General features: G+C 33.3%; 1 protein-coding gene across 3 annotated transcripts in view; it reads right to left on the bottom strand.

The window, feature by feature from the left end:
* Positions 1-27,892, bottom strand: part of KIAA0586 (KIAA0586 ortholog) — a 141,973-nt gene that overhangs the window by 21,727 nt on the left and 92,354 nt on the right. For all 3 annotated transcript variants that reach the window (XM_074235906.1, XM_074235908.1, XM_074235907.1), the window contains exons 28-30: positions 23,928-24,102; positions 21,424-21,566; positions 19,631-19,739 (exon numbers count right to left, since the gene is read on the bottom strand). In XM_074235906.1, the coding sequence (XP_074092007.1) occupies positions 19,631-19,739; positions 21,424-21,566; positions 23,928-24,102 (427 nt within the window). The remainder of the gene's footprint in view (positions 1-19,630; positions 19,740-21,423; positions 21,567-23,927; positions 24,103-27,892) is intronic.

The following is a 27,892-nucleotide window of genomic DNA, read 5'->3' as shown; positions in this document are numbered from 1 at the left end:
CAATAAACAATATTAAAAATACTGACAATAGTGGCGACTAGGTGACGCAGTGGATAGAGCACCAGCCCTGGAGTCAGGAGGACCTGAGTTCAAATCCAGCCTCAGACACTTAATAATTACCTAGCTGTGTGGCCTTGGGCAAGCCAGTTAACCCCATTTGCCTTGCAAAAAACAAACAGAAACACAAACAAAAAAAAAACCTAAAAATACTGACAATAATGAAACAATTTATAAAAATTTGTGATACTAAAATTTTCTCCATGTTAGACTTAGTTCAAACATTCTGGAAAGCTATTTGGAACTATCCCCTAAGGGCTATAAAACTGTCTGCATATACCCTTTGGTCCAACAATACTGCTATTAAGTCTATACCCCACAAAGAGTTCAAAGGAAAAGGACCCAGTTGTATAAAGATATTTATAGTAATTTTTGTATTGGCAAAGAAATGGAAATTGAGAGGATCCTCATCAACTGAGGAATGGCTGAACAAATAGTTTATAAATGTTATAGAAAATTATTGTGCTGGAAGAAATGATGATAGGAATATATTCAGAAGAACTTTGGGGGGGTGGCTAGGTGGCGTTGGGGCGGCTAGGTGGCCTTGGGCAAGCCACTTAACCCCATTTGCCTTGCAAAAACCTAAAAAAAAACAAAAGAACTTGGGAAGATTTATATGAACTAATAGAAAGTAAAGTGAGCAGAACAAAGAGAACAATTTAACTAATAACAATATTGTAAAGATAATAAATTTTGAAATACTTAGGAACTTTGATCAATACATTAATCCACCACAACTCCAAATGACTCATGTTGTAAAATGCTATGTCTCTTCATATAGATAATGAATGGATTCAGCATGCAAATTGAAGTAGTTTTGCCCTCTATTTTTCATGCTTTTCTTCCCCTTGGAATATGGCTAATATAGAATAATGTTAGATTGATTTCTTGCTTATGATGGGTATCATATTTCTTGACTTCTCAATTTGAAACTAAAAATAAAAAATACAATTTAAAAGTTAAAAAAAATAAGAGAGTTGGCTTAGTCTTCTAAGGGTTGTTCCAACTCTAATATTCAATTCAATAATATTCAATATTCCGACTCTAATTAAGGCTATACTGGGCAATGGAAGTTAGCCAGGGTTCCCAACTTTCTTTACTCCTCATGCCCTTTAGTTTTTTCAGTAAACCTTCCAATACTCCCTTCTCCCTATCCAGTCTGAAGTGAAACTAATCTGAAGTTTACTATAAATATACACATTTAAAATAAAGATATCCATTTTTCATAAAGAACACTGTATTCACTATAATAAGTAATGCTTTTAGTACCATAAAACTGCTAAATTCTTAATTAATAAGACCTTTAATCCTGTCCCACATCAACCAACAATTTTAATCTTGGCAAACACAAATATATACACATAACCATACACATATATTTAAGTACATGTAATTTCAATCCTAATTTCTCCTTCACCTTCATTCACTATCACTAGCTATCAATAGCGAGCTTTTTCAAAATAGAGGTCCCAGAGACATCTTTGCCTCAACATATTCAAAAAAGAAAGCATTTTCTCCATCTTCAAATTCACACTTTTTCTAAACTTCTCTAGTCCTATGAAAGGTAACATTTTTCTAGTCTCCCAGGTTTTTAAACTCTCACTGTCCTTCAATGTACAATTCCACAAGATTTCTTGTATCTAACCATTTCTTTTTAAATCTATTTTTTAAATTTATTTAAGGCAATGGGGTTAAGTGACTTGCCCAAGGTCACACAACTAGGCAATTATTAATTATCTGAGGCCACACTTGAACTCAGGTCCTCCTGACTCCAGGGCGAGTGCTCTATCCACTGTGCTACCTAGCTGTCCCCTGCATCTAACCATTTCTCATCATTCATATGACCTCCACCCTTCTGGTCTCCTTTCCTGAAGTCTTTTGCTACTTTAGTCTATACTCCAAACATCTGGTAAAATTATTTTTCCTAAGTATAGATATGGCTATGACTCATCTATCCAAGAAAATTCAATGGTTCTCTATTACCTCTTTGATCAAATATCTTTTTAGTTTTTAAAAGTCCTTTACTCCAACCTATCTTTAGCACTTTGTCATACATAACTCCTCTTTTAGCATGATACAACTCTGGTTCTTCACACACAAGATTTTTTTCTGCATCATTATGCCTATAATGTATATCATCTTTACCTCTGCCTCAATGAATCTTTCATTTCCTTCAAGATGCAGCTAAAACCCTATCTTCTACATGAAGCCTTTTATGACTCACCATAATTTCTAGTAATCTCCTCTCCCTATTTATTTTGTATTTAATTACCTTCTATATATTCTCTTTATTAGGATATACCAAAAATGTTAGTGCAGTTTTAGCATAAAGCTTAAAATTTTACATGCAGTTACAGACATATTTCTTGTGTTCCTCATTATAATTTTAGTTCCTTGAGAATGAAGATTGTCTTAATCTTTATACAATTCCCCAGCACCTAGCACAAATTCTTATCATATAGCAGCTATAGTAGGTACTTTACCAATACATGATTATTAATTGATATACTTTTATATAGAAAGCAAAAAATAAGAATGCACATCTATATGGTAAGAGTTTCTTAGTATATGAATGGGCAGTTCTCAAAAGAAGGTACCAAGGAATACAAGAAAAAATGCTAAACTCACTATTAATTTGAGGAATAATAATTAAAATAACTCTAGGACTTCCAGCCAAGATGATGGAGACAAGCCAGGCCTGGCTTTCCCTCAGAACTAACATGAGCCAAGTCTCTTAACAGAATTTGGATGCAAAGAACTCAGAGAAGAACCTAGGAGAAGAACATCTACAACAAAGTCTGTCTCAGGGGATAATAATGAGTGAGCCAGGGACAGAGAACAGAGTCAGCACATGGACAGTGGGGTGAGGCCCCAGGACTAACCTGAGCACAGTGGTGGAAGCATTTGCTATGTTTGGGTTGCAGGGAGAGCTTCAGCTTGGAAATGTTTACTGTGTATGGCAGGAGAGCACAGTAGCTAGACATTCATCCAGTCAGTTCAGCTGGTCTAGAAGACCAGGGCTGTGAGCCTCCATGTTTTCAGTGAAGTCCCCTTATTTCCAGTTGAGTCCCTTCCCCCCTATTCCTCTGGAAGAAAGTGACTCTTCCCAGAACAAACACAATAACAGCCTTTCACCACCACCCCCATGTTGGGGGCAGCTCCAACTCCAGTGCTAACTGAGGATTAAATAGATTTAACTTTATAGCCCGAGAGTCCAGTTCACATTGTTCACCTAGAAGAAGACATTGTTGACCTGGAGAATAGATCCAGGAGAGAAATTTAAGAATCACTGTGCTTCCTAAAAACAGTAAGGAGAAAAGAAGTCTGGTCTTCAGGATATACTAAAGGATAATTGCCCTGATATCATGGAACCAGAGGGCAAAATAGTTATTGAAAGAATACATTGATCCCCTCCTGAAAGGGATCCCAAAATGAAAACACAATAAAAACAATATTGTAGCCAAACTCCAGAACTATCAGATAAAAGAGAAAATCCTGCAAGCAACCAGAAAGAAACAACTTAATACCAAAGAGATTACATAGGACCTGACAGCATCAACATTAAGGGATCAAAGGGTCTGGAATTTGATATTCTGAAGAGCAAGGGAGCTTGGAATGCAATCAAGTATTCACTATCCAGCAAAGCTGAGTCTTCTCTTCCAGGGGGAAAAGATGGACATTTAACAAAAATAGAAGACTTCCAGCTTTTACTGATGAAAAGACCAGAGCTAAACAGAAAATTTGGACTTCAAAGAGGAGACTCAAGAGATTCATGAAAAGGGAAAAAGAAAAAAAAACTGTTTTCCAATAAGACGAAACTAGCTATATTCCCACCTGAGAGAAAGATTCTTATAACTCTTGAGAAATGTAACTGTATTAGAGGGAATATACTTAGCCAAAAGTAATGAACATTCATTATTTGTCCATGACTGACAGAATGATTTAAAAAACAAAATCTCCTTAAAGGGGAGGGGAACAGTAAAGAGACAGGAAGATAAAGGAGATTGAATGGGGTAAAATCTATCACAGGAACAGGTACAAAGGACCTATTGCAATAGAAAGGAAGAAAGGAGGAAGTGAGAACCACCTGAATCTTACTCTCATCAGATTTGGCTTAAAGAAAGATTAACATACATACACTCAGTTAAGTTTAGAAACTTATCTATCGGGGCGGCTAGGTAGCGTAGTGGATAAAGCACCAGCCTTGGAGTCAGGAGTACCTGGGTTCAAATCCGGTCTCAGACACTTAATAATTACCTAGCTGTGTGGCCTTGGGCAAGCCACTTAACCCCACTTGCCTTGCAAAAAAAAAAAAAACTTATCTATCAAGAATTAAGAGGGGAAAGGGGAAGGAGGAAAGAAAAGAAGGTACCAAAAGAAGAAAGGGGAAAGAAAGGAAGGGGGTTGAATATAAGGAGGCAAACACACTGAAGGAGGTGATATTCAGAAGCAAAATAGTGGGAAATAGGGATAAGGTGAAAAAAGGAGGAAAATACAGAGGGAAGATAGCATGGAGGGCAATAAAGAGTTAGTAATTATAATTTTGATTGTGAATGGGATGAACTCTCCCATAAAATGTTAGCAGATAGCAGGGAGGATTAAAAACCAGACTCCTACAATATGCTGCTTACAAGAAACTCATTTGAAGCAAAGAGATACATACAGAATAATGGTAAAAGGTTGAACAGAATATACTATGCTTCAGCTGAAGTGAAAATGGCAGGGGTAGCAATCCTTATCTCAAAGCAGCTACAAAAATATATCTAATTAAAAAAGTACCTCCTAAAAGGTACCACAGACAATGAAGTAATCTGAATACTAACTATGTATGCACCAAGTGGTATAGCATACAAATTATTACTCCTGAATGAGTTACAGGAAGACATAGACAGCAAAACTCTACTGGTGGGAGACTTCAACTTTGCTCTCTCAGAATTAGATAAATCTAACCATAAAATAAAGAAGAAGGAAGTTAAGGAGGTAAATAGAATATTAGAAAACCTAGACATGATAGACCTTTGGAGAAGACTGAATGGGGATGGAAAGGAATGTACTTTTTTCCTGCAGTACATGGCAAATGACCATGTACTAGGGCATAAAAAACCTTATAATCAAATACAGAAAGGCAGAAATAGTGAATACTTCCTTCTCAGATCATAATGAAATAAAAATCACATGCAAAAATGGGCCATGGAGAGACAGACTCAAAACTAATTGGAAACTAACCTCATTCTAAAGAAGAGTAGATCAAACAACAAATTAGAGAGAGAATTAATGATTTCATCCTTGATAATGACAATAATGAAAGAACATACCAAAACTTATGGTATACAGTCAAGAAAGTTATTAGGGGATAGAGTAGATCTCTAAATACTTATATGAATAAAATAGAGAAAGAGGAAATCAATGAACTAAGCATTTAACTAAAAAAAATTAGAGAAAGAACATATTAAACCCCCCCCAATTAAGTACCAAATTAGAAATTCTAAAAATTAAAGGAGAAATTAATAAAATCAAAAGCAAGAAAACTATTGGACTAATTAATAAAACTGAGTTGGTTTATGAAAAAACCAATAAAATAGATAAACCTTTGGTTAATTCAATTAAAACAAAGTAAGAAGAAAACCAAATTACTAATATCATAAATTAAATAGATGAACCAATGAGAAAGAAATTAAAGTAATAATTCAGAACTATTTTGCCCAACTATATGCAATAAATTTGAAAACCTAAATAAATGGGAATATTTACAAAAATATAAGTTGCCCAGGTTAAGTGAAAAGGAAATTAAGTACCTAAATAGCCCTATCTCAGAAAAAGAAAGGGTCCGATGGATTCACAAGTGAATTCTATCAAACATTTAAAAAACAATTAGTTCCAATTCTATATAAACTCTTCAGGAAAATATAATCTGCCTAACTCCTTCTCTATGACACCAAAACCAGGAAGTCAAAACAGAGAAAGAAAATTATAGACCAATTTCCCTAATGTATATGGATGCAAACATCTTAAATAGAATCTTAGCAAAGCAATTACAGCAAGTCATCACTAGAATAATACACTATGACCAAGCAGGATTGATTCCAGTTTGGTTCAACATTAGGAAAACTGTCAATCTAATTCATTATATCAATAACAAAACTAACAATAATCATATGACTATCTCAAAAGATGCCCAAAAAGCCTTTGACAAAATACAGCACCCAATTCCTACTAAAAACACTACTGAGAGTAAGGATAAAAGGATTGTTCCCTGGAATGATAAGTAGTATCTATATGAAACTATCAACAGGCATTATATGCAATGGGGATAAACTAGAGGCATTCCCAATAAGATCAGGGGTGAAACAAGGACGCCTGTTATCATCACTACTATTCAATATTGTATTAGAAATATTAGCTTCAGAAATAAGAAAAGAAAAAAATTGAAGGAATTAGAATTGTGAAGGAAGAAACAAAACTCATTCTCTGCAGATGACATGATGGTATACCTAGAGAACCCTAAAAAAACATCTAAAAAACTACTGGAAACAATTAGCAACTTTAGAAAAGTTGCAGGATATAAAATAAACTCACATAAATCCTCATCATTTCTAACAAGATACAGTAGCAAGAGTTAGAAAGAGAAATCCCATTTAAAATACTTGGGGAGTCTACCTGCCAAGCCAGATACATGAATTCTATGAAAACTACTATAAAACACTTTACACAAATAAAATTAGATTTAGATAACTAGAAAAATATCAACTGGGGGGCAGCTAGGCGGCACAGTGGATAAAGCACCAGCCCTGGAGTCAGGAGTACCTGGGTCTCAGACAAATCCCGTCTCTGGATATTCAAATCCAGTCTCAGGCACTTAGCTGTGTGACCTTGGGCAAGCCACTTAACCCCATTTGCCTTGCAAAAACCTTAAAAAAAAAAACTGCTCATGGATAGGCAGGGCTAATATAACAAAAATTAGAACTCTACCTAAATTAAACTACTTATTTAGTGCCTTACAAAACAAACTTCCAAAAAATTACTTAAAGAGCTAAAAAAAATTGTATTTCATATGGAGAAACAAAAGTCAAGAATATCAAGGGATTTAATGAAAAAATGTGCAAAAGAAGGTGGCTTAGCCTTACTAAATCTAAAATTATATTATATAAAACATCGGTCATCAAAACTATCTAGTCTTAGCTAAGAAATAGAGTGGTGGATCAGTGGAATAGACTAGATGCAAAAGAGACAGCAGGAAATGATTACAGTAATCTGCTGTTTGATACACTCAAAGTCCAGTTTCCTGGAATAAGAATTCACTCTTCAATAAAAACTGTTGGGAAAATTGGAAAATAGTATGGCAGAAACTTGGATTAGACCAACATCTCACACCCTATATCAAGATCAAAATGGGTGCAGGATTCAGACATAAAAGACAACATTATAAGCAAACTAGGAGAACAAGAAATAGTTTATCTGTCAGATATATGGAAAGGGAAGCAGTTTATGACCAAGGAAGATATGAAGAACATCACTAAAAACAAACTGATAATTGAGTACATTACATTAAAAAGCTCTTATACAAACAAAACCACTGTAACCAAGATCAAAAGTAATGTAGTAAATTAGAAAACAACTTTTACAATTAGTGTTTCAGACAGAGGACTCATTTCTAAAATATACAGCGAACTGAGTCAAATTTATTTTTTAAAAAAGCCATTCCCCAATTGACAAATGGTCAAAGGATATGCAAAGGCAATTTGTAGATGAGGAAATCAAAGCTATCCATAGTCATATGAAAAACCGCTCTAAATCATTACTGATTAGAGAAATAAAAATTAAAGCATCTCTGAGGTACCACCTCACACCTCTCATTGGCCAATATGACAAGAAAGGACAATGATCAATTTGGGAATGGATGAGGGAAATCTGGGACATTAATATACTGGGTTTTTTTTTTTTACATTAATATATTGTTGGTGGTGCAATTGCTTTCTGGAGAGCAATTTGGAATTATTCCCAAAGGACAATTAAAATGTGCATACCCTTTGATCCAGCAATACTGCTACTGGGTCTATATCCTGAAGAGATCATGAAAAAGGGTAAAAAACATCACTTGTACAAAAATATTCATAGCTGTTGGTGGTGGCAAAGAACTGGAAATCAAGGTGATGTTCATCAATCGGGAAACGGATGAACAAATTGTGGTCTAAGTATATTATGGAACATTATTGTTCTATTAGAAACCAGGAGGGACGGGACTTCAGAGAAGCCTGGAAAGACTTGCATGAATGGATGCTGATAGAGATAAGCAGACCCAGAAGAACATTATATACCCTAACAGCCACCTGGGGGTGATGATCAATCTTTAATGGACTTGCTCATTCCATCTATGCAATAATCAGGGACAATTTTAGGATATCTGTGATGGAGAATACCATCTGTAGGCAGAGAAAGAACTGTGGAGTATAAACAAACACCAAAAATTATTACCTTCAATTTAAAAAAAAATTGTCTTATGTACTACATAATTTTGTTATCACTAATATTTTATTTTTCCTCAAGATTATTATTTTTCTTTCATCACATTCAATTTTGATCAATGCATAGCTTGGAAACAATGTAAAGATTATCAGCTTGCCTTCTGTGGGGGAGGAGTGAGGGAAGGGAGGTTCAAAAGACACACTCCAAAGCTGACGAAGTCTAGTTTCTATATCCAAAGCCTCCAAGAAAAATAGGAGTAGGTCTCAGGCTATGGAAGAGCTCAAAAAAAGATTTTGAAAAGCAAGTAAGGGAGGTATAGGAAAATTGGAAAGGAAAATGAGAGCAATACAGGAAAATCATGAAAACCAAGTCAGTAGCTGAAGAAAATAAGTATCTTAAAAATCAGTTTAGGTCAAACGAAAAAAGCAGTCCAAAAGGTCAACAGGGAAAAGCATACCTTAAAAAGAAGACCCGATCAGATGGAAGAAGAGTAAAAAAGCTCTCTGAAGAAAATAATTTCTTTAAATGTAGATTGGAGTTAAAGGAAGCTGATGACTTTGTGAGAAATCAAGAAACCATACACAAAACCAAATAAAAAACTAAAAGAAAATGTGAACTATTTCACTGTGAAAAAAAAACTCACCTGGAAAACTGATCCAGAAGAGATAATTTAAAAAGTTTTGGGATATCTGAAGGTCATGACCAGGAAAGGAGCCTGGACTTCATTTTTCAAGAAATAATCCAGCAAAATTGTTCTGAGATCCTAGAAGCAGAGGGGTAAAATAGAAATAGAATCTACCGATCACCTCCTGAAAGAGATTCCAAAATAAAAACTCCTAGGAATATTATAGTCAAATTCCAGAACTCCCAAGTCAAAGAGAAAATACTACAAGCTGCCAGAAAGAAAAAAAAATCATTACTGTGGCTCTACAGTCAAGACTGCACAGGATTTAGCAACATCAATTTTAAGGGTTCGCGGGACTCAGAATATGATATTCCAGAAAGCAAAAGAATTTGGAATGCAACCAAGAATCAACTACCCAGAAAAATTGAATATCGTCTTTTAGAGGAAAAGATGGGCATTCAATGAATAGAAGACTTTCAGACTTTCCTGTTGAAATGACCATAGCAGAGCAAAAAGTTTGCTCTCCAAGTATAGTACTCACGTGAAGCATAGAGAGGATGGACAGGAATAGAAAATTACGAGACATTAAATGATGTTGAACTGCTTGTATTTCTGCATGGGAAGATGATACTGATAAACTCATATGAACCTTCTCAATTAATAGAGCAGTTAGAAAGAGCATATATAGACAAGGCACAGGAGGAAGCTGAATATGAAAGCATAATATATTATGAAGATGGAATTAATGGGAGAGAAAGGAATGTACTGGGAGAAAGGGAAAGGAGAGGTAGAATGGGCTAAGATATTTTACATAAAAGAGGCAAGAAAAGGGGCGGCTAGGTGGTATAGTGGATAAAGCACCGGCCTTGGAGTCAGGAGTACCTGGGTTCAAATCCAGTCTCAGACACTTAATAATTACCTAGCTGTATGGCCTTGGGCAAGCCACTTAACCCCATTTGCCTTGCAAAAACCTAGAGGCAAGAAAAAGCTTTTGCAATGGAGTGGAAGGGGGAGGAAGGTAAAGGGAGTGAGTGAGTGAGCCTTCATTCTCATTGGAAGTGGCTTAGAGAGGAAATAACATACACACTCAATAGGGTATTGAAATCTTTCTTACCCTAAGGGAAAGAGAAAGGAGAGAAAGGGAATGGGAGAATGGAAACAAGTGGAGGGGAAGGGGTGTAGGTGATAGAAGAGAGGGATGATCATGGGAGAGGGTAGTCAGATATAAGACACTTTTAAGGAGGGGAAGGGAGGAAGGAGAGAGAGAGAGAGAGAGAGAGAGAGAGAATAGAATAAATGGTGATGAGAAGAATAGGATGGAGGGAAATTCAGGTAACAATATCAACTGTGGGAAAAAATATTGAAGCAACTTCTTTTTTTGATAAAGAATGCAACCCATCCCAGAGAAGAGTAGACGGTGTCTTAAAAAAAGTACATTCTTTTTTCTCATTTTATTTTTCTTGAGGTTTCTTCTCTATCTTTGTAAGGGGGTGAGGGGGGATTATGCTTACTTTTACAACAAGTCTATTGTAGTAATGCAAAAATAAATTACATGAGAAAAAAAACTTGTTCTATGTTTTTTCCCCTTTGTTCTGATTCGTCTTTCACAACATGACTAATATGAAAATTTTTAAACATAATTGTAATGTATTATTACCTGTCTCAGATTACTTACTGCCATGAAGGGGGGTGAAGTAAAGAAAGGAGATGGAAAAATATGAAAAGCTTAGAAAAATGATGAATGTTGAGAACGATCTTTGCATGTAATTGAAAAATGAAATAAGATAACATTTGGGAAAAAAAAGAATTATAAAGAATGTCAAAAAAGGACAGAGTGCCTGGGGATGGTTTTGTTAGATTTTGATGTTGTTGAAGGAAGAAAGGAACAGGAAGGAAAAATTCATTATGGTTAAAAAGAGAGGAAGATTAGAGGAACTTATTTCTCATTATCAGGAAATATAAGTCTACATAGGGGTATGTGTGTGTGTGTGTGTGTGTGTGTGTGTGTGTAATATGAAAGAAATGGGGATAACAGGCATCACCTGAAGTATACTTTCATCTGAACTGGTAAAAAAGAGGATAGGATACACCCAAAAAGAGTTTGGCACAGAAATATATTCAACTCAACAAGGACACAGAAAGTAACAGAAAGGGGAGCAACTAGCAAATAAAAGGAAGGGTAGTTTCGGGGAAGGATTACTCAGAAAGAAAACAAATCCTAACCTTGAAGAAGGAATTATGAAGAGGGGATAAAAAGGAAAGAAAGGGAAGGAGAGGAAAAGAAAGGAAAAATTTAAGAGAATATAATCAAAGGAAATATACAATTACCACAACTGAATTGATAACTGAATATTAATTTTAAAATTTTTAAAAAAGAAAATAATGTTTAAGTGAAGAATTTTACAAGGCAGAAAGTGAGGAAGGAGTGCATTTCAGGCCTGAGAGATAACCAAATCAAAGGAATCACAGAGTGTATTGTGTGAAGAACTGTAAGACAGTCAATTTGGTTAGATAATAGTGTACATGAGGGCAAGTGTTATCTGCAGTTAGAAATTTTGGGGTCAGGTTATAAATAGCTTAAAGTCAGAAAGAGGAATTAATATTTTATCCTAGAGGAATAGGGAATTTACTATTTAAAGGAAAATCACTTTGGCAACATTTTGGAGGAAGAAGAAAAATGGGTAAAAACTTGAGGCAGGGAGGCCATTAGAATAGTCCAGGGGAATGCAGGACGAAGATCTGAAAGATACTGTAGAAGCAGAAGTGAAAGACTGTAGAAGTAGAAATGGCAAGATTTGAAACCTGAGTGAAAAAGTGAGAAAAAGGAAAAAGAAAAAGGAATAAGCTGAGAAAATGGGGGACTTATATAACATTAAAAGAAAATTAATATTGTAAAAAATATAATTTTTAATTTGCATCAATTTCAGGTTTGTTTAGGTTTTTTTTAAGCAATTAAAAACTCTGGTTAAGGACAATTACTGGGAAACTTCTTCATAAAGATGCAACCTCTGACAATAATTAATAAATTAATTATACTGAAAACTCAATAACTCAATATTCTGATATGTTTCTGATATGCTCATCAATATCAAATTACAGAGGAGAAAGATATATCAATCATCTTACCAAGGCAAACTCCTTTACCTACATAAGTGATCTCATTTTATCCCACCTCCTGCAACAGATGCCTCCCCTCTATCATCCTCATTCTCTCATTTTATTTTCAAACTCTCCCTGTCTATTTGCTTCTTTCCTATGCTTTCAAATATGCCCATATCTCATATATATTTCTCTCTGAGGCCATCTACAATAAATGCCTCCACTTCCTCTCCCCTCACTCTCCTTAACTCTCTACACTCTAGCTTCTGACCACATCACTCACCTAAAATTGTTTTCTAAAGTTACCAACTACTTTCTAAACTACAAAGTCCTTTTCTCAAACTTCATGCTTCTTAGACTCTCTGTAGCCTCTGACCGCCCCCCACATCAATCACTCTCTTCTCTGATTCTCTAATTTTTAGAATGATGCTACTTCCTTGCTCTCCCACTTATCTCACTATTCCTTTTCAGTGTCCTTTGCTAGATCCTCATCCAAGTCATGCCCACTAACTGTGAATGATGTTCCAAAAGTTCTGCCCTGGGTCCTCTTTTCTTCTCCTGCAACACTACTTCACTTGGTGACTTCATAAACTCCTTCGGATTCAATTATTATCTCTATATGACAATTTGTCAAATCTACTTATCCATCTGTCTGATGACCTTCACTGCTCACATCTCCAACTGTCTTTAGGCTACCTCAAATTGAATGTACAGAAGATATCCTAAATTCATAATGTATAAAAATGAACAAACATCTCTCTTCCTAAATCACCAACCACCTGATTTCTAAACCCTAACACTGTTGGGCACAGCCATCCTCCTAGTTCCTTAGGCTCACAACCTAAAAGTTATCCCCAAATCCTCACTTCATTTATCTAACTCAGTGCCAAGACCTGAGTACAGGTAATATTGCAAATTCTCTCAAATATGTACCCTCTCAGGCGGCTAGGTGGCATAGTGGATAAAGCACCGGCCCTGGAGTCAGGAGTACCTGGGTTCAAATCCGGTCTCAGACACTTAATAATTACCTAGCTGTGTGGCCTTGGGCAAGCCACTTAACCCCATTTGCCTTGCAAAAACCTAAAAAAAAATGTACCCTCTCTGATACTGACACTACCCTAGTGCAGGTCCTCATCACCTCACAGCAAGACTTCTGCAACACCTGCTGATTGGTCTAACTGCCTTCATAGGAAACAATGAGATAATGAGCATTATATATAAGTGAAGAGTTTTGCTGAAATCAAAAGTGGGGCAAAGAACTTGGGCGCAAGTCTGCTATTCAACATATAAATTAAACTGATTAAACACACACACACACACACACACACACACACACACACACACACACACACACCAGATTATAAACAATTAAATATTCAACAAGCATAAATTGCCTATTTATCACATATCAGACACTATGCTAAATACTGAGAATCCACAGAAAAAATTTAAAACAACCCCTGTCCATTCTAATGGGAGACAACAATAACAATAAAGATAAGGAAAATATAAATTTCAAAAACTCTCAAAATTTAAAATCTCACAAAAAAATGGAAAAGATGATAAAAGACAAAAACAACATTAAAAGGGGCTGCTGAGCACATAGCATTCATACTAACGTACTATTAAGGTGTAGCTGCATCTTAATTAATTGATTTAATCATCCTGGGAAGCAATTTGATATTATGAGGAAGAAAATTATTATATTCTTTCACACAATGGTTCTGAGTGATATCTACTCCAAGGAGGAACAAGATTTAAGTTCCCATATGAACTAAAAGATTATTAATACTACATTTTTTGTGATTAGTAAAACAATAAACCTGCCATCAAAGTGGGCATCTATGGATTAGGAAATGGTTTAAAAAATTATGTTACATGAATTAGTGAAAAATTATCAACATGATATTTAATATAATGGAAAATTTGAAAGTAAAATTCAGAAAATAAAATAGCCCAACGGCTCTAACAATATAAATGAAAACAGCACTAAAATATAACTGAATTCAGAGTAAATACAGTTACAGTTATTTAATTTCCCTAGGCCTCAATATCCTCAACTTTTAAATTGAAGCAATTATAGACTGGATAAGCATTAAGGTCCCTTTTACTGAAAAACTACAATCTTATGATCAATATTGATTCCAAAAGACAGATAATAAAACTTATCTCCCACCTCTGAGATAGAGCTGGGAAAATTATGGATGCCAACTACTGCACTTGTCGGACATAGTCACTGAATAAAGTAAGAAATATGCTATTTTTGGTTAGGTCAAATAAATATGGAAAAATATGGTAATAGCTCCCAAATGTATAGATTTAATGCGATATCAAAAATAACACATCTATATACTGCTTCATAAAATAAGATAATTAATATAAAGTCCAAATAAAAAAGTTTGAAAAATATCAAGGATTATGAAAACAAAAATCAACAAAGGAAGACTAGCACCACTAGACACCCCCTCAGCTCAGTTTGTCTTTTATGACTCTCATTTTTATGAACAGAGAATCATCAAGTAGGATTAGTTCTGTTCCATATTTCAAGGAATTTTGAATGATTGTGATATGTGAACAGGAGATGTTTTATTGCACAAGAGAGGGTCTTTTTGGCAGCATTCTGCTCTAGCAAATCAAATGTTTTTCATAATAAACAGAATGAGATTTATACTCTCTACTTAGTTTTGTCAATTTGAATTGTAAAAATGTGGTATATCACTTGTGAAAATCTGCTTGTTCTCTATGTAGTTCATGAAACAAAGAAAAATACTCTTCTAAATAGAAAGAACACTAGATTTGGATTCAAAAGACCTGAATTAAAACATTGGTTTTGTAATTTACTATAGTAATAATAGAAAAAAATGCCATGGACTTCCCTTCCAAAATCTAAAGGTCATAAAAAATAACAGCAGATACTTTGAAATCAGATGTTTCATTAGCTACCATAAGTGATGCAACTAATTTAAAATCTGCAATATTTAGAGTTGTATACATGATGCCATAAGCTGACATCACATGTACCATGTAAATTACAAAGCTTCAAGATATGCTGAACCATATAGTATAATTAGTCCCAGTTATACAACAATGAAAATGAGATCTCTTTTTATGAAAAGTTTTTAAGTCAACTTTAAAAAAATATTGCAAAAGAATAATATTTAGTAGGCAGGAGTTTTGAGTAGAAGGCAAATAATATTAATTTGCAGCAGAAGATACAAAAACTTTGTTGTCTAAAAGTTATATTGAAAGTATAACTGAACTATATAAAATTAAGCATTTTTTTTACTACTTTGTAATTCATTACACTCACTGAATTATGATTTTTTTGGGTATCCATCACCTAACTTATCTGGATCTCAATTTTCTCATCAATAAAATTAAACTGTTAGACTATATAAGGTTTTAAAATCCTTTCCAACTCTAAATCTAAAACTCTAATCTTAGTCCATCACTTAACTTCCCTGGAATTCCATTTCTTCAAGTGTGAAACAAGGGAATTGAACTAGATAATATTCAAAGTTCCTTCCAGAAATAAATTCTTTGAAACAGATTAAGATCTCCTATAAGCTAAAAGAACAGATACTTATATTCTATGATATTATGGAATTATCAAATATCGATGTTCAATGTTCAAAATTCAATGTTCAAAAAAAATCAGCATTGATATATCAATTTTAAATTGACTAATGCCATCTTGTGGTCAGAAATGTGAAAAAAGTATTTTAAATTTCTAAAGAGCTTTAATTGAGAAAAGATATTTATTTGGCATAAAAAATACTTCACTAGGTATAAGTAAGATTATGTATTACATAAGTAATTTTAAGTAATATTACATAAGACGATCATTGTTTTAGTTTTCTTATTTTAGCTTGACTGCTGATTAAGCTTTTTTTATGTTATTTCTATAATTCCTTTTCTACAGTTCTAAAACTCAGGGTTTTGTTAGAGTTTAATAAAAAAGGTAAGGAACAGAGTATTGAATTTTTCTTACAGGCTCTCTAAAACTGTGAAAAGTCTGAACCTGAAATCAGAAAAAACCTGAATTTGAATCCCAACTCCAGTGCTCAGAGATTGATAGCCATGTGACCCTGAGTCACTTACATTCTCTTGAGTTATAAATTGGAAGGATAGTAATACCTGCAAAACTTTATCTCTCAATGTTTGTATAAAACTCAAAGAGAATGTATGTGAAATATTTGTAAACTTAAACATACTATATAAATGAGAACTATTATTAGTTTATTACTATTACTAGGTCAAGTGATTGAATCTCTACTTATATACCAAAAGATTGTCAGGAGACTAAAATGTTAAATGAAGCAAATGACAATTTCATATACTCTCCATTCCAACCAAACTGACCTAAATTGCTATACTCTATATATGACATTCCACTTATGCAAGCTCAATGCACTTCCTCCTCAAGGGAGGTTCAAGATCCTAGAACAGGGGCAAAAGTATGGAGATGCAAAGCAATAGCTAACTTATTGGTATTTTAGTATATTTTCTATATAAATACATCATTTTTTCCAGTGAATGTAAATTTCAAACAAAAATTAACAAAATCAAGCCTAACAACTGATTTCACTACAAATGAGAGCAAATGCAATGGATTTGCTTTATACCAAAGCCAAATTTGATATAAAGCCAAATTTGAGTTCAACACATAATGAATTCCAATGTATGTATAATTTGCAATGATGACCTTCACTTGATGGAGGCTCATTTGACACAGTTAACCTCTTTTGTCATATTGTTTCCTGTATTTTTGAATAAGAAATGCATAAATTCCAACAATTGTGGTGTGGAATTTAGAAGTATTATAATATGTGTTTTAGTTCTTAATATCATTCCTTTTTGGTAAACTAGTTCTCTACTCTCCCCAATGTAAACTTTTACAAAACTGAAAAAAACTTGAACAGCTACATGTAATCAACTGAAATATTCCAAAATTAAATTTAAATCTTTTATATTTTTATTTTCTTGGATCTTTTAAGTAAAATAAAATTTGTTTATGACTGGTAAAAATGTACCAAGTTGAAGGGAAAAGTTCACAAGAATAGATGAAACAAGTACAAACAAAGAAAAGGAAAGGACCTTGGCCTATGATTTCACTGATATTAGGGAGTTCCCAGGGAGGAATTTCTTTATCAAAGCACCTTCTCTCAGTTTAACTTAAGAGTCTTAGGTTACCTAGAGTATGAAAAATTAAATGATTTTCTTGTAGTCAGAACTAACAGAAAGTTAGAATCAAAAGCAAATTTAAAGTCTCATCTGACACAATTATCTTATGCTTTGTCAATGAACGAATATAGAATTCTCATTTATCAAACAAATTTTATTGCTATTTGCAATATTTTATTTATGTGAAATAAGTTTCCTACTGATCTTAAAGAGCAGTTGACAAAAAGAAAATAAGTAATAATATCATCATTGACAGTATGCTTTTAGGAACTTCACATTTAGAAAGTTCATCTACAATATTAATAAGAAAGTAATTATTATTTTATAAATATTTGTGTTACGTTACGTTTATTATGTTTGTATATCATTCCAAAAGACAAACTAAGTTCTTCATTTCACTGGAATAAAATATGAGCTAAAAAGAATTATTACCATAGACTGTTTTGTGAAAAGGGTAGGAGGAAACATGATAACAATTTTTATATGAAGATGTGTGCTACTACATAAAAGTTTGAAAACTACTAGCTTATGAATAAATTTATCCTTATCTCCCTGGCTCAGGGTTTCTTAATCTAGGATCTGCATATTTTTTTTAACATTTACTTTGATGAATCAATTTTCTAATTTAACTTAATGCATTTCAAAACATCATTCTGAGAAAAGACCCATAGGTTTACTATATTGTTAAAGAAAATGCCATGACACCAAAAAAAGGTTAAGAATCCCTTTTCTAGTTACTAAAGCACTATCATCCAGAAATAACCAGATTAACTTCTTTAAATACTTTTTTTTGTAATTAATTTTCTGTACCTGAGTGAGCAAATTTTACCCAAAAAGCAAACAGTCTTTGTATCCCCATAGTCTAGTTATACTTAAGTAGGCACTTAAATGCTTATTGAATAAAGGAATATGATTCACTGCTAGCACCAATAGAGAAAGTAAACAGAAAGAAGACGTCTAAAGGTGATAAAAATAGAATTAAAGGCTTTAAATTGTGAAATAATAGACACAGCATTTACAATTTTAAGTAGCTAGAATACTACAAAGTGAACCCTATGTACACTTAAAACTCAATAAATACATAACTGATTGGATATGGAGGAATTTTAATTGGAGAAAAAATACAATAGACCTCCAGAAAATTTTTATAATGAAAGAAGGGTATTTATTGACAGTTCTAAAAGATTCAATTTCATATTTAATATGTCCCTGGTTATTAACAGTAAGGAATATTACTATAATGAAACAACAAAAAAATACTCATCTGCATAGGGCATTTATATTTTGAGAAATGTTTTCATATCTATTTAATTATCCTTTTCTAGCAACAACACTTATCAGGTAGACAGAATAAATATCAAAAGCCTCATTTTACAGATAAGAAAACTAAAGCATAGATATTAAGTGATTTGTTCAAAGTTAAACAACTACTTAATGGTAGAGAAGTGACCTAAGACCTAAAATTCTTGACTCTTGATGCAATTATATTATACTATGTTAACTCTAAGAAAAAGAAAATCAGTCATAACAGCAGAGGATCATCCCTTCCTTTTCCTCTCCTCCATTGGAATTACTCCTGTTTAAAGAAAATATAAACAAAGGCACAAGGGCAAAAAGATATTTATATATACATACATGAATATATTACATATATTATATATGTTATATGTGACTATGCCTATGCATATATACATGTATACATATATACACACGTTGTTTGTGTACATTCAAACACACACATATGGGGAGAGAAACAGATTCCAAATTCTATACTGCCTGCTTGCCATCTACTAAAGTCACAATATTCTTTTCACAGAAAATGTTCTATATCTGCACTGAACTCTTGAACTCAAACAAAATCTTACTTTCACCTTCATTAAATTTCATCCTGTTAGGGGATGACTATCATGACCTAGTCAAACTGATAAAAAGAATGTCTCTTATATGGTCACTTGCACAATTAAGACCAAAAAACCCATAGTTAAAATATTCCCTAGTAACTTAATTTTACAAGTAAACAATCAACTACATCATACTCTTTATTTAAGCTATTTCCAAGAATATTTTCCTGACCAAGATTGAGACATCATAAAGTCTAAACCAAAAATGGCAAAGCATGTTCACATAAAATTAAATACATATTTATTCTTTAGCAGAGCTGGTAATAGACTATTACAGAGATGACTAAAAAATATGATTTACCTTGGAGATGTGAAAATGAAGTTTCGGATTTATTCTTTACACGTATTACACGGGCTTGTACTGGCTTTTGCTCAATTGGTTGAACTTCCTGATTTTGTTTTTGCTCACCCTGAATTTTAAAAAAAATCACAACATTGCTATTTCACATCAGTTTCTAAAGATAATACTTTGACTAAAATTATGCAGTCTTCAGTCATTTACTTATTAGTACTTCACTAGATAACAAGGAAAAAAGAAATTGAATTCTACACATTAGATAGTTGCATAACTAAAACAAAAAAATTGCATAGTTATGTGTACTAGTAAAAATTTTACAATTATATAATCAACGATATCAAATTCTTTATTTAAGCTATTTTCAAGAATAAAGAAATACACTATTGTACAAGATTGAGACACATTAAAATCTAAACCTAAAATGGGACAACATGTTCATAATATTATATTTATATATAACATAAGGGAAATAAATCTAGAGTCTGAGGATTGTTTCTAGATTTCATTAGGTTCAGTGAATATAATTTTCTACTGTTACTAGAAAAAGTCAAATTGCATTTGTATAGTATTATATACCAAAAACTACCATTTACATTCAATGTACCTAATCACTTATTAATATTAATATATATATATATATATATATATGTATAGGTACCTCTAAATTTTCATTTCCTGTAATATTTCCTCTACACACTACCTCCTAAACCTAAGGCTACCTAGATCTATCTTCATAATCCAAATCTATTTCCCATCACAACCCTCTTATTAATTACCTCTCTTTATCTCCCTACCACATACCTGAAATTGATAGCTTCCATAATTCCTTCCCAGGAATTTTGTAGGATCAAAAAGAGTTTAAGACACATACTGAAGTTTATCCCTTCCAGCAATGTTCAACTTCTGCTGAACAGCTAACATGTAGAATAGACCAACTTTAGGGTGAAATTCCTTTTGCTCATACTGAGATCTGATCTTCCAACAAAACTATCAGCTAGATGAGAGGTAGTAAGATTTGTGCCATGACTGAAGCACTTTGAGGTTCATTTAAGATGATTCTTTCAAGTTCTCAAAGTTTCATATGAGTCAAATAGCAAGATGTGTCTTGCTCTAGCTTCAGAAAGTGAGCCAAGTCTGCTTTCACATCAATGTAGGGATGCTGAAGGAATTCATGTGTCTTTCTTTAGATACTATTAAAAAACTGGACATCTAGCCACATGGAGAATCTGTTGGCACCCTTCCTTCTCCTTCACAAAGAATTCACTGCCTTAATTCTAGAACAGATTAGCAGGTAAAAGGAACTTAACTACCCACAAAAGAAATCTAGTGATAGAAGGATAATTGTTTATTACTGAGTTGCTTTTAACTCAATCTAGTTCAGTTGAGCTTTGGCAGTTTAGACATTGTGTCTACTACATTTCCATCACAATGGGTATTTCTACAAAGGCTTTTAACCAACAGAAGACCAAGAAGTTCACTTCTTCTCTAACCTTCCTTTTATATGGCCCTCAGAAGGCAGTTCACTACCTTGTGTTCATAATGGACAGGCAATATTTATTTAAAGAATTCACAAAATAATAATTCTACACAGATAAGAATTTTCATCATTCAAAAATAATAAATTTTAAAAGGCTGACATCACCAAAAATGACAATTTGATTCTTTAAAAAAAATCTTTTGCTACAACAAACAGAATTATCATTGTTATTATTACAATAGGTGACCTTTCTTATGATCTAATTCTTGGTTTAAATATTTTTTAAACAAATTAATTCTAATGGTTATTTTTAGAGTACCTGAGCAAGATCTTCAGGGGCAACTGCCAACTTAATTTCACTTATTTGTGTTGCCTGAAGAGGGAGGTTTGAAATCTGTTGCAAATCTAGCTCCCCCAAACTCATTGGGCCATGACTCACACATGAATCTTCATGAACTTCTCCTAGAACCATAAATACATTAACACAAATTTTAAACAAATTATAAAAAAAATTACTGCCAAAAAAGAATAATCCCTTTTACTATAATGCCAGTAAACTTGTGGATAAGAAGAAGCAACATATTTGGTCATTTTTATATCAGGGACAAATCCTTCATAAAATAATAATTATTAACATATTCATGAAAAAAATCAACTATTGCAATATTATTTGAGAGAACTAAATAGCTTTTAATAAATAAAGGCTAAATAATAATGATGAAATATTTTATGGTAAGGACTGTAATTACTAAATTAAAAAATTATCATACACTAGATTTGAGAATTCAGCATATAATCTTTTGCACTTTGGATTTGAATATCCACTTCTGAAAAATTTATTTAAAAAACTAACACATAGAATATGAATAACACAGTCAAAGATATGTATGAATCATTGTGGGGGAGTCCTCATGAATTGGTAGATCCATAGAATATCCCTTAATTCTAGCTCTCATTTTTTTTAATCTTTGCATTAAGGTTAGAAGAATAATATTCCTTGAGTATTATTTTCAAAAGCATAGGGCAGAAAATGTAATTAGTTGATTTGAAAAAAATTATTATTCTTTAGGTCTTCTTGATACTTTCCTCCATCATAGAGATTTATTTTTTTACCCAAATTAAGTCTCATTCAGATTCTAAATACCAAGAAGAAAATCAAGTTAATAAAAACCTTGTAGCATTTCACAAATTATAAAGCACTTTCAGACATAATGACATGTACTTTACAACTTTTAGTATGTTCTTCCAGGATATGTTGCCTCTCATTTTGTAATACCTCTCTTAATATTTTAAGGGCTATGACTATTTAGTTTGCCTAGGAATTATTTCCTTTTCCAGTTAGCAAATATATGAATATCTTATTTTAATCAACAGATGTGGTCCTGAAAGGTAATAAGTAAATCAAATAAAAATAAAATAAATCACAGCCACTGGATTGGCAAAGAAAACCAAAAAGAGAAATGCAAATGTGGGTAAACAAGCACAATTAGTGTGTTAATTATAATTAGTACATTAGTGATGGGCCTTTGAACTGGTCTCACCATTATGGAGAGCAATCTGATATCTCCAAAAGTCACCATACTCTTTGATCCAGAGATACCACTACTAGGCTTAAACCCTCAAGGAGATCAATGAAAAAGAAAAAAAAAAGACTCACATAGGCAAAAATATTTATAGAAGCTCTTTTCATGGTGGTAAAGAAGAAACTATGGAGGTGAAAGAGAACTCAATCGATTGAGAAATGGCTAAATAAATTATGATACATTACACAGTATATGACTGCATTGAAAGAAATTAAAAAGGTAATAACTTCAGAGAAGTATGGGAAAACTAGAATGAACTGACAGAGAGTGAAGTAAGCAAGACCAGGAGAACTATACACCAACAATAAAGAAAAATAAACAACCCTGAAAACACTTGAAAATTCTGATCCCCGCAAAAACCAACTACAGTGCTAAAGGGTTGATGTGATACAAAGGTTAGGGGTTTTTTCTTCTAGTCAGGTAGAGGAGAAGGAAGAATGTTATACTTCTGTATGTGCTATACTGGACTGTATTTTACTTGGAGAACTATACAATACTTTCCAAGATGTCAAACAGCGTTATAAAAAAGCCCCCACTGATGGTGCAAATTCACTGATTACATAATGCAACCATCTTAGAAGAAATAAAAAGGCAAACAATTCAAAGTAAAATGAGAAGGGATTAGTGAGTGTACATAGGTTACACATGCTAATAACTCTATGTAATAAAGTGAAAGACATTACCAAGGACGTGTATGCTTGGAAAGATCATTTAATGGGGCTAAGAGAAACCAGGTCCTCTGACTCAAAATCCACTCTAACATACTACAGTGGTTCTTTATATTAGGAACAAACATAAACCCCACAATCTGGTACCATTTTACCTTTCCAGTCTTACAGTATATCATTCCTTTCCCCCATTCTATGACTTTTCCTGGTCTGTACATAGCTGCTGGTGTTTAACTAAGTTTATTCTGTATCTACGGGGTATGAATGTGTTCTGCATATTCCTATAAATAAACATATTATCTTTATCTCCAAGAAACAAGATTATAAGCTCACTTGATAGCCTAAGCACATAGTAGGTACTTAAACATTTATGAACTGACTGACCAAATCATCTTTAGCAGAAAATTATTCTGATTGGCGTTTGAGAATATTTTTATTTTAAACCTCTTCTGATTATAATATCTTGATTATTTTATTTTATATTTATAATATTTTGATTCTAATCAAAAAAGAATTTTCTGCCTTGGTTTCTAAGAGATACCTTCAAGAAAAAATAATATTTTTGTGATTACCTGTAATTTTGTCAAAATGTTCTGGTAATGGCATATGGAAACTCTTTTGCTCTAAACACTCTGCAGAAATGAGAGTAGGCCGATCCACATAATGTCTCTTGAAGATACTTTCCTTTGCTGCTGGAAGTCTAGGTCTTTGTCCTTCACTAAGTTCATCTATACTATTTTCTGATTCCTATTAAAGAAAAAGAAAAATATATCAGGCAAACCATCATATCAAAATCAAATAAAAATATATCCTGAGGTATCTAGGCACATTTTGATAAGACTCAGAAAATAACATCAGTTTCCAATTATATTCTTTGAAATTTTAATAATTATTAAACCAAGCAGTCATAAAAAAGACTGTTAGAAAATAGTTACATTTGAAATGTATCTACCTAGTAAAAAGTAGACCTCTTGCCAAAAGGTTATTTTTGTATCTAATTCTTTGTAAGTTAATAGCTCTTATGTTTCTTCATCAGATTTTCAAATAAAATAAAAAAAGAAGCATGTATTAAGTTACTATTAATTACTCTGTGCTAAGTGCTGGGGACACCAAGACAAAAATTAAACTATAACTGCTTTCAATAAGCTCAATAGACTCTGGAAGATATCATGATGCTTAAGTATTTACAAAATAAATACAAGATCATTTCAAAGCCAGGAGCTGGCAATAACTAAACTTTAAAGAAAACTAGGAATTCTAAGATGGGGAGTTGAGGAAGAAGCACACTCCAGGAATGGGAGAAGAGTCTGCACAAAGGAACAGGGATGTGTTAAAGAATGCCATATGTTAAAACTAGGAAGAAGACAAGTTTGGCTGGCCCATGAGGGACTAATACATAAGGGTGAAAAAGCAGTCTGGAGCTAAGTTGTGAAGAGTTTCAAATGTCAAAGGAATTTGTATTTTATCACAGAACAGGTAGTTCCTGGAGTGTATTGAGAACAGTGATATGGTCAGACTTCTGCTTTTGAACTATCACTTTGGCAGCTGTACAGAAAGTGAATTGAAGAGGGCAGAGACCAAGTAGAAGCTACTGCAAGAGTGCATGCTGGGGGGAGGGGCAGCTAGGTGGTGTAGTGAATAGAGCACCAGTCATGGAATCAGGAGGCCCTGAGTTCAAATCCAACCTCAGACACTTAATAATTACCTAGCTGTGTGACCTTGGGGCAAATCACTTAACCCCAATGCCTTGCAAAAAAAAAAAAACCCTTAAAAAAAAAAAGAGTGCAGACTGGGTTGATGATGGCCTAAACAGGAAGGTGGCTGTGAAAGAGGAGTTTGCAACTGACGTGGTATGAAGAAATGTAGAAGGATGTGAGGAGACACACATGACAATAAGGTTGTAAACCTAGATTACTAGAAGGATTATGATGTCTTTGACAGAAATAACAGAATGAGAAAGATGATTGGGTTTGGATAAAAGATAGTTAGCTGTATCATGGACTTGTTGGATATAAAATGCCTATAGAACCATTCAGTGCTAAATGTTTAACAGATAATTGATGAAGAAGAACTGGAGCATAGGAGAGAGATTAAGGCTGAGGAATCACTGCATAAAGATCAAGCAATAATCATCCAACAAGCATTTAAAGTGCTGAGATAAGGAGAAAAAAGTGCCTGCCTTCAAGGAGTTTATATTCTAATGGAGGGTACAAGTACATAAATCAATATATACAAGTATATCCAGATGAGAGATAGATTCAAGAGAAGAAGGCACTAGAACATGCCTGGAACACAATGCCTGGAGGGGACAAAGGGAGGGACCACCTTTTGGAGGTGATGCATACACTGAGTTTTAAAGGAAGGTAATAATTCTAAGAGACAGAGGTGAGTGAGGAGGAAAAACATTCTAGGTATGAGGGACTGCCACAAAAAAGGAAGGAAATGTGTGAAGAATAGAAAATAGGTTGTATGAAGTATAGTATGTGCAAAGGCTAATATATTAAAAGAATGAAAAAATAAGTTTTGAAAACCTTTACATTTCAAACAAATGAATTTATTTTTTTTCTAGCGGTAATAAAAACCCATTGGAAATTACTGAATAGAAAAATAACATGGGAGTAACAAAGGAAAATCACTTAAGCAGATATGTGAGTTGTCCAAAGACATAGGCAAGAAGTCCAATTATAAGGTTACCATAGCAGTGTTGGCAAAAGATAATAAATCTCTGATTTAGGGAGGTGGCTGGATAAGTGGGGAAAAAAAGGCTGTACATGTGATATGTTGTAGAGGGAAAAAAATTAAAATTTGGCAACTGGCTGGATGGTAATAAATGATCAACCAAGAAAGAATCTAGAAAGAAGAAAAGGTCCATGACAGAACCTTGAGATTTAGATAAAATAAAATATGTGATATGGTCTAAATGTTACACAGTTTTGTCAATTTCCAATACCAAATTCTTAAACATATATTTATACAATTATTTTATTACCTACTAACATGAAACAGTACATGAAGACAGACATAGGTCAAAGAGATATAATGAAAATGCTTGCTTCTGACATATTCTGCCAATTATAATCAAGGCTCTCAGTACTCCCATGTAACTATTTAAAATTATAGAGCGTAAAGGAAGTTTTTCTCTAGGACCTTCCTATACCAATGAAATCACAGGTGTGGTCAACAATAAATGGTAGAACTAATACCATAAAAATGACTGCTACCTAAATTAATTTCCTTTCATTTAGTTTCATACCATTCAAACTACAAAAGAATTAGTTTTTAAAAGTTAGAAAAATAATAATATTTATTTAGAGGAACAAAGTTCAAGAATATTAAGGCAATAGGGGTAGGTAGGTGGTGCAGTGGATAGAGCACTGGCCCTGGAGTCAGGAGTACCTGAGCTCAAATCCGGCCTCAGACACTTAATAATTACCTAGCTGTGTGGCCTTGGGCAAGCCACTTAACCCCATTACCTTGCAAAAAAAAACTAAAAAAAATCAAGGCAATCAATGAAAAAAAGGAAAGAAAGAATTTCTCAAATTACAAAGCCAGGTGCAGCACTAGTCCTGAATTCAGGACCTGTTTTCAAATTCAGCCTCTGATACTCAATACTTGCTTAGCTATGTGATCTTGGCCAAGTCACTTCTCCCCTTTGCCTTGCAAAAACAAAAACAAATAAAAAAATTACAAAGTCATGATCTTCAAAATATTAGTACTGAATAAGAAAGAGTGGTTGCTCAATGGAACAAAGCAGATACCCAATATATAAAAGCAAAAAACCTCAGTAACTTAATGTTTGATAAATCCAAAGATCCTAACTATTGGGACAAGAATTCAATATTCCACAAAAACTGGAAAACAAATCTGGCAGAAAGAAGCCATTTCCCAGAAATTCTTCAATAAACCTATCTAGATTTGTGACTTCCTTTATTCATATTGGACTCCTAGGTTATACAGCTTCCCCAGGCCTCAATATCACATCATTTCCACCTACCTCATTTCCATTCAGAATCTTTTGGCATTTGCTGAGATTTGGGCCCTTTCTGATGACAATGCCTTGGTTACTCTTTCTAGCATTGTTTGCACTTTCATTCACAGTCCTCATCTCAGTGGTCACAGTGGGGAAGTTGAAATACTCATTGCTCTCTACTGACTCTTAAAAACTCTTCTTTTTTAAAAACTCTTCTTTTAACACCAACATTCAAACAAGTTATACTCTTTTCAGATTATATAGTATGTGTATTAATTGTCAATCAATAGGTTTAGTGGAATTCTGCTATAAAAATAAATCAAATCAAAAAATTTCAGCCTCAGCCTACTCCCCATCTTTGGTAGTTGTTTTACAACTACTTCAAATTTCCTTTTTGAGATTGGATTAAGATCAATTTGATATTCTATTAATTTGGATATTTAATAGTTTTGTGGATAATATATTTGCATTCTCAGTTTTTTTGGCACTAACTGGATATTATAATTCTAATAATTCTTTTAATTTCTTCAGGGTTTGTTTATTCATTTCTATCTTTTTTAATTTGAT

This window comes from Macrotis lagotis, chromosome 4 (genome assembly GCF_037893015.1).
Source record: "Macrotis lagotis isolate mMagLag1 chromosome 4, bilby.v1.9.chrom.fasta, whole genome shotgun sequence".
Classification (NCBI taxonomy): domain Eukaryota; kingdom Metazoa; phylum Chordata; class Mammalia; order Peramelemorphia; family Peramelidae; genus Macrotis; species Macrotis lagotis.
This window is presented reverse-complemented; position numbering and strand designations above follow the sequence as displayed.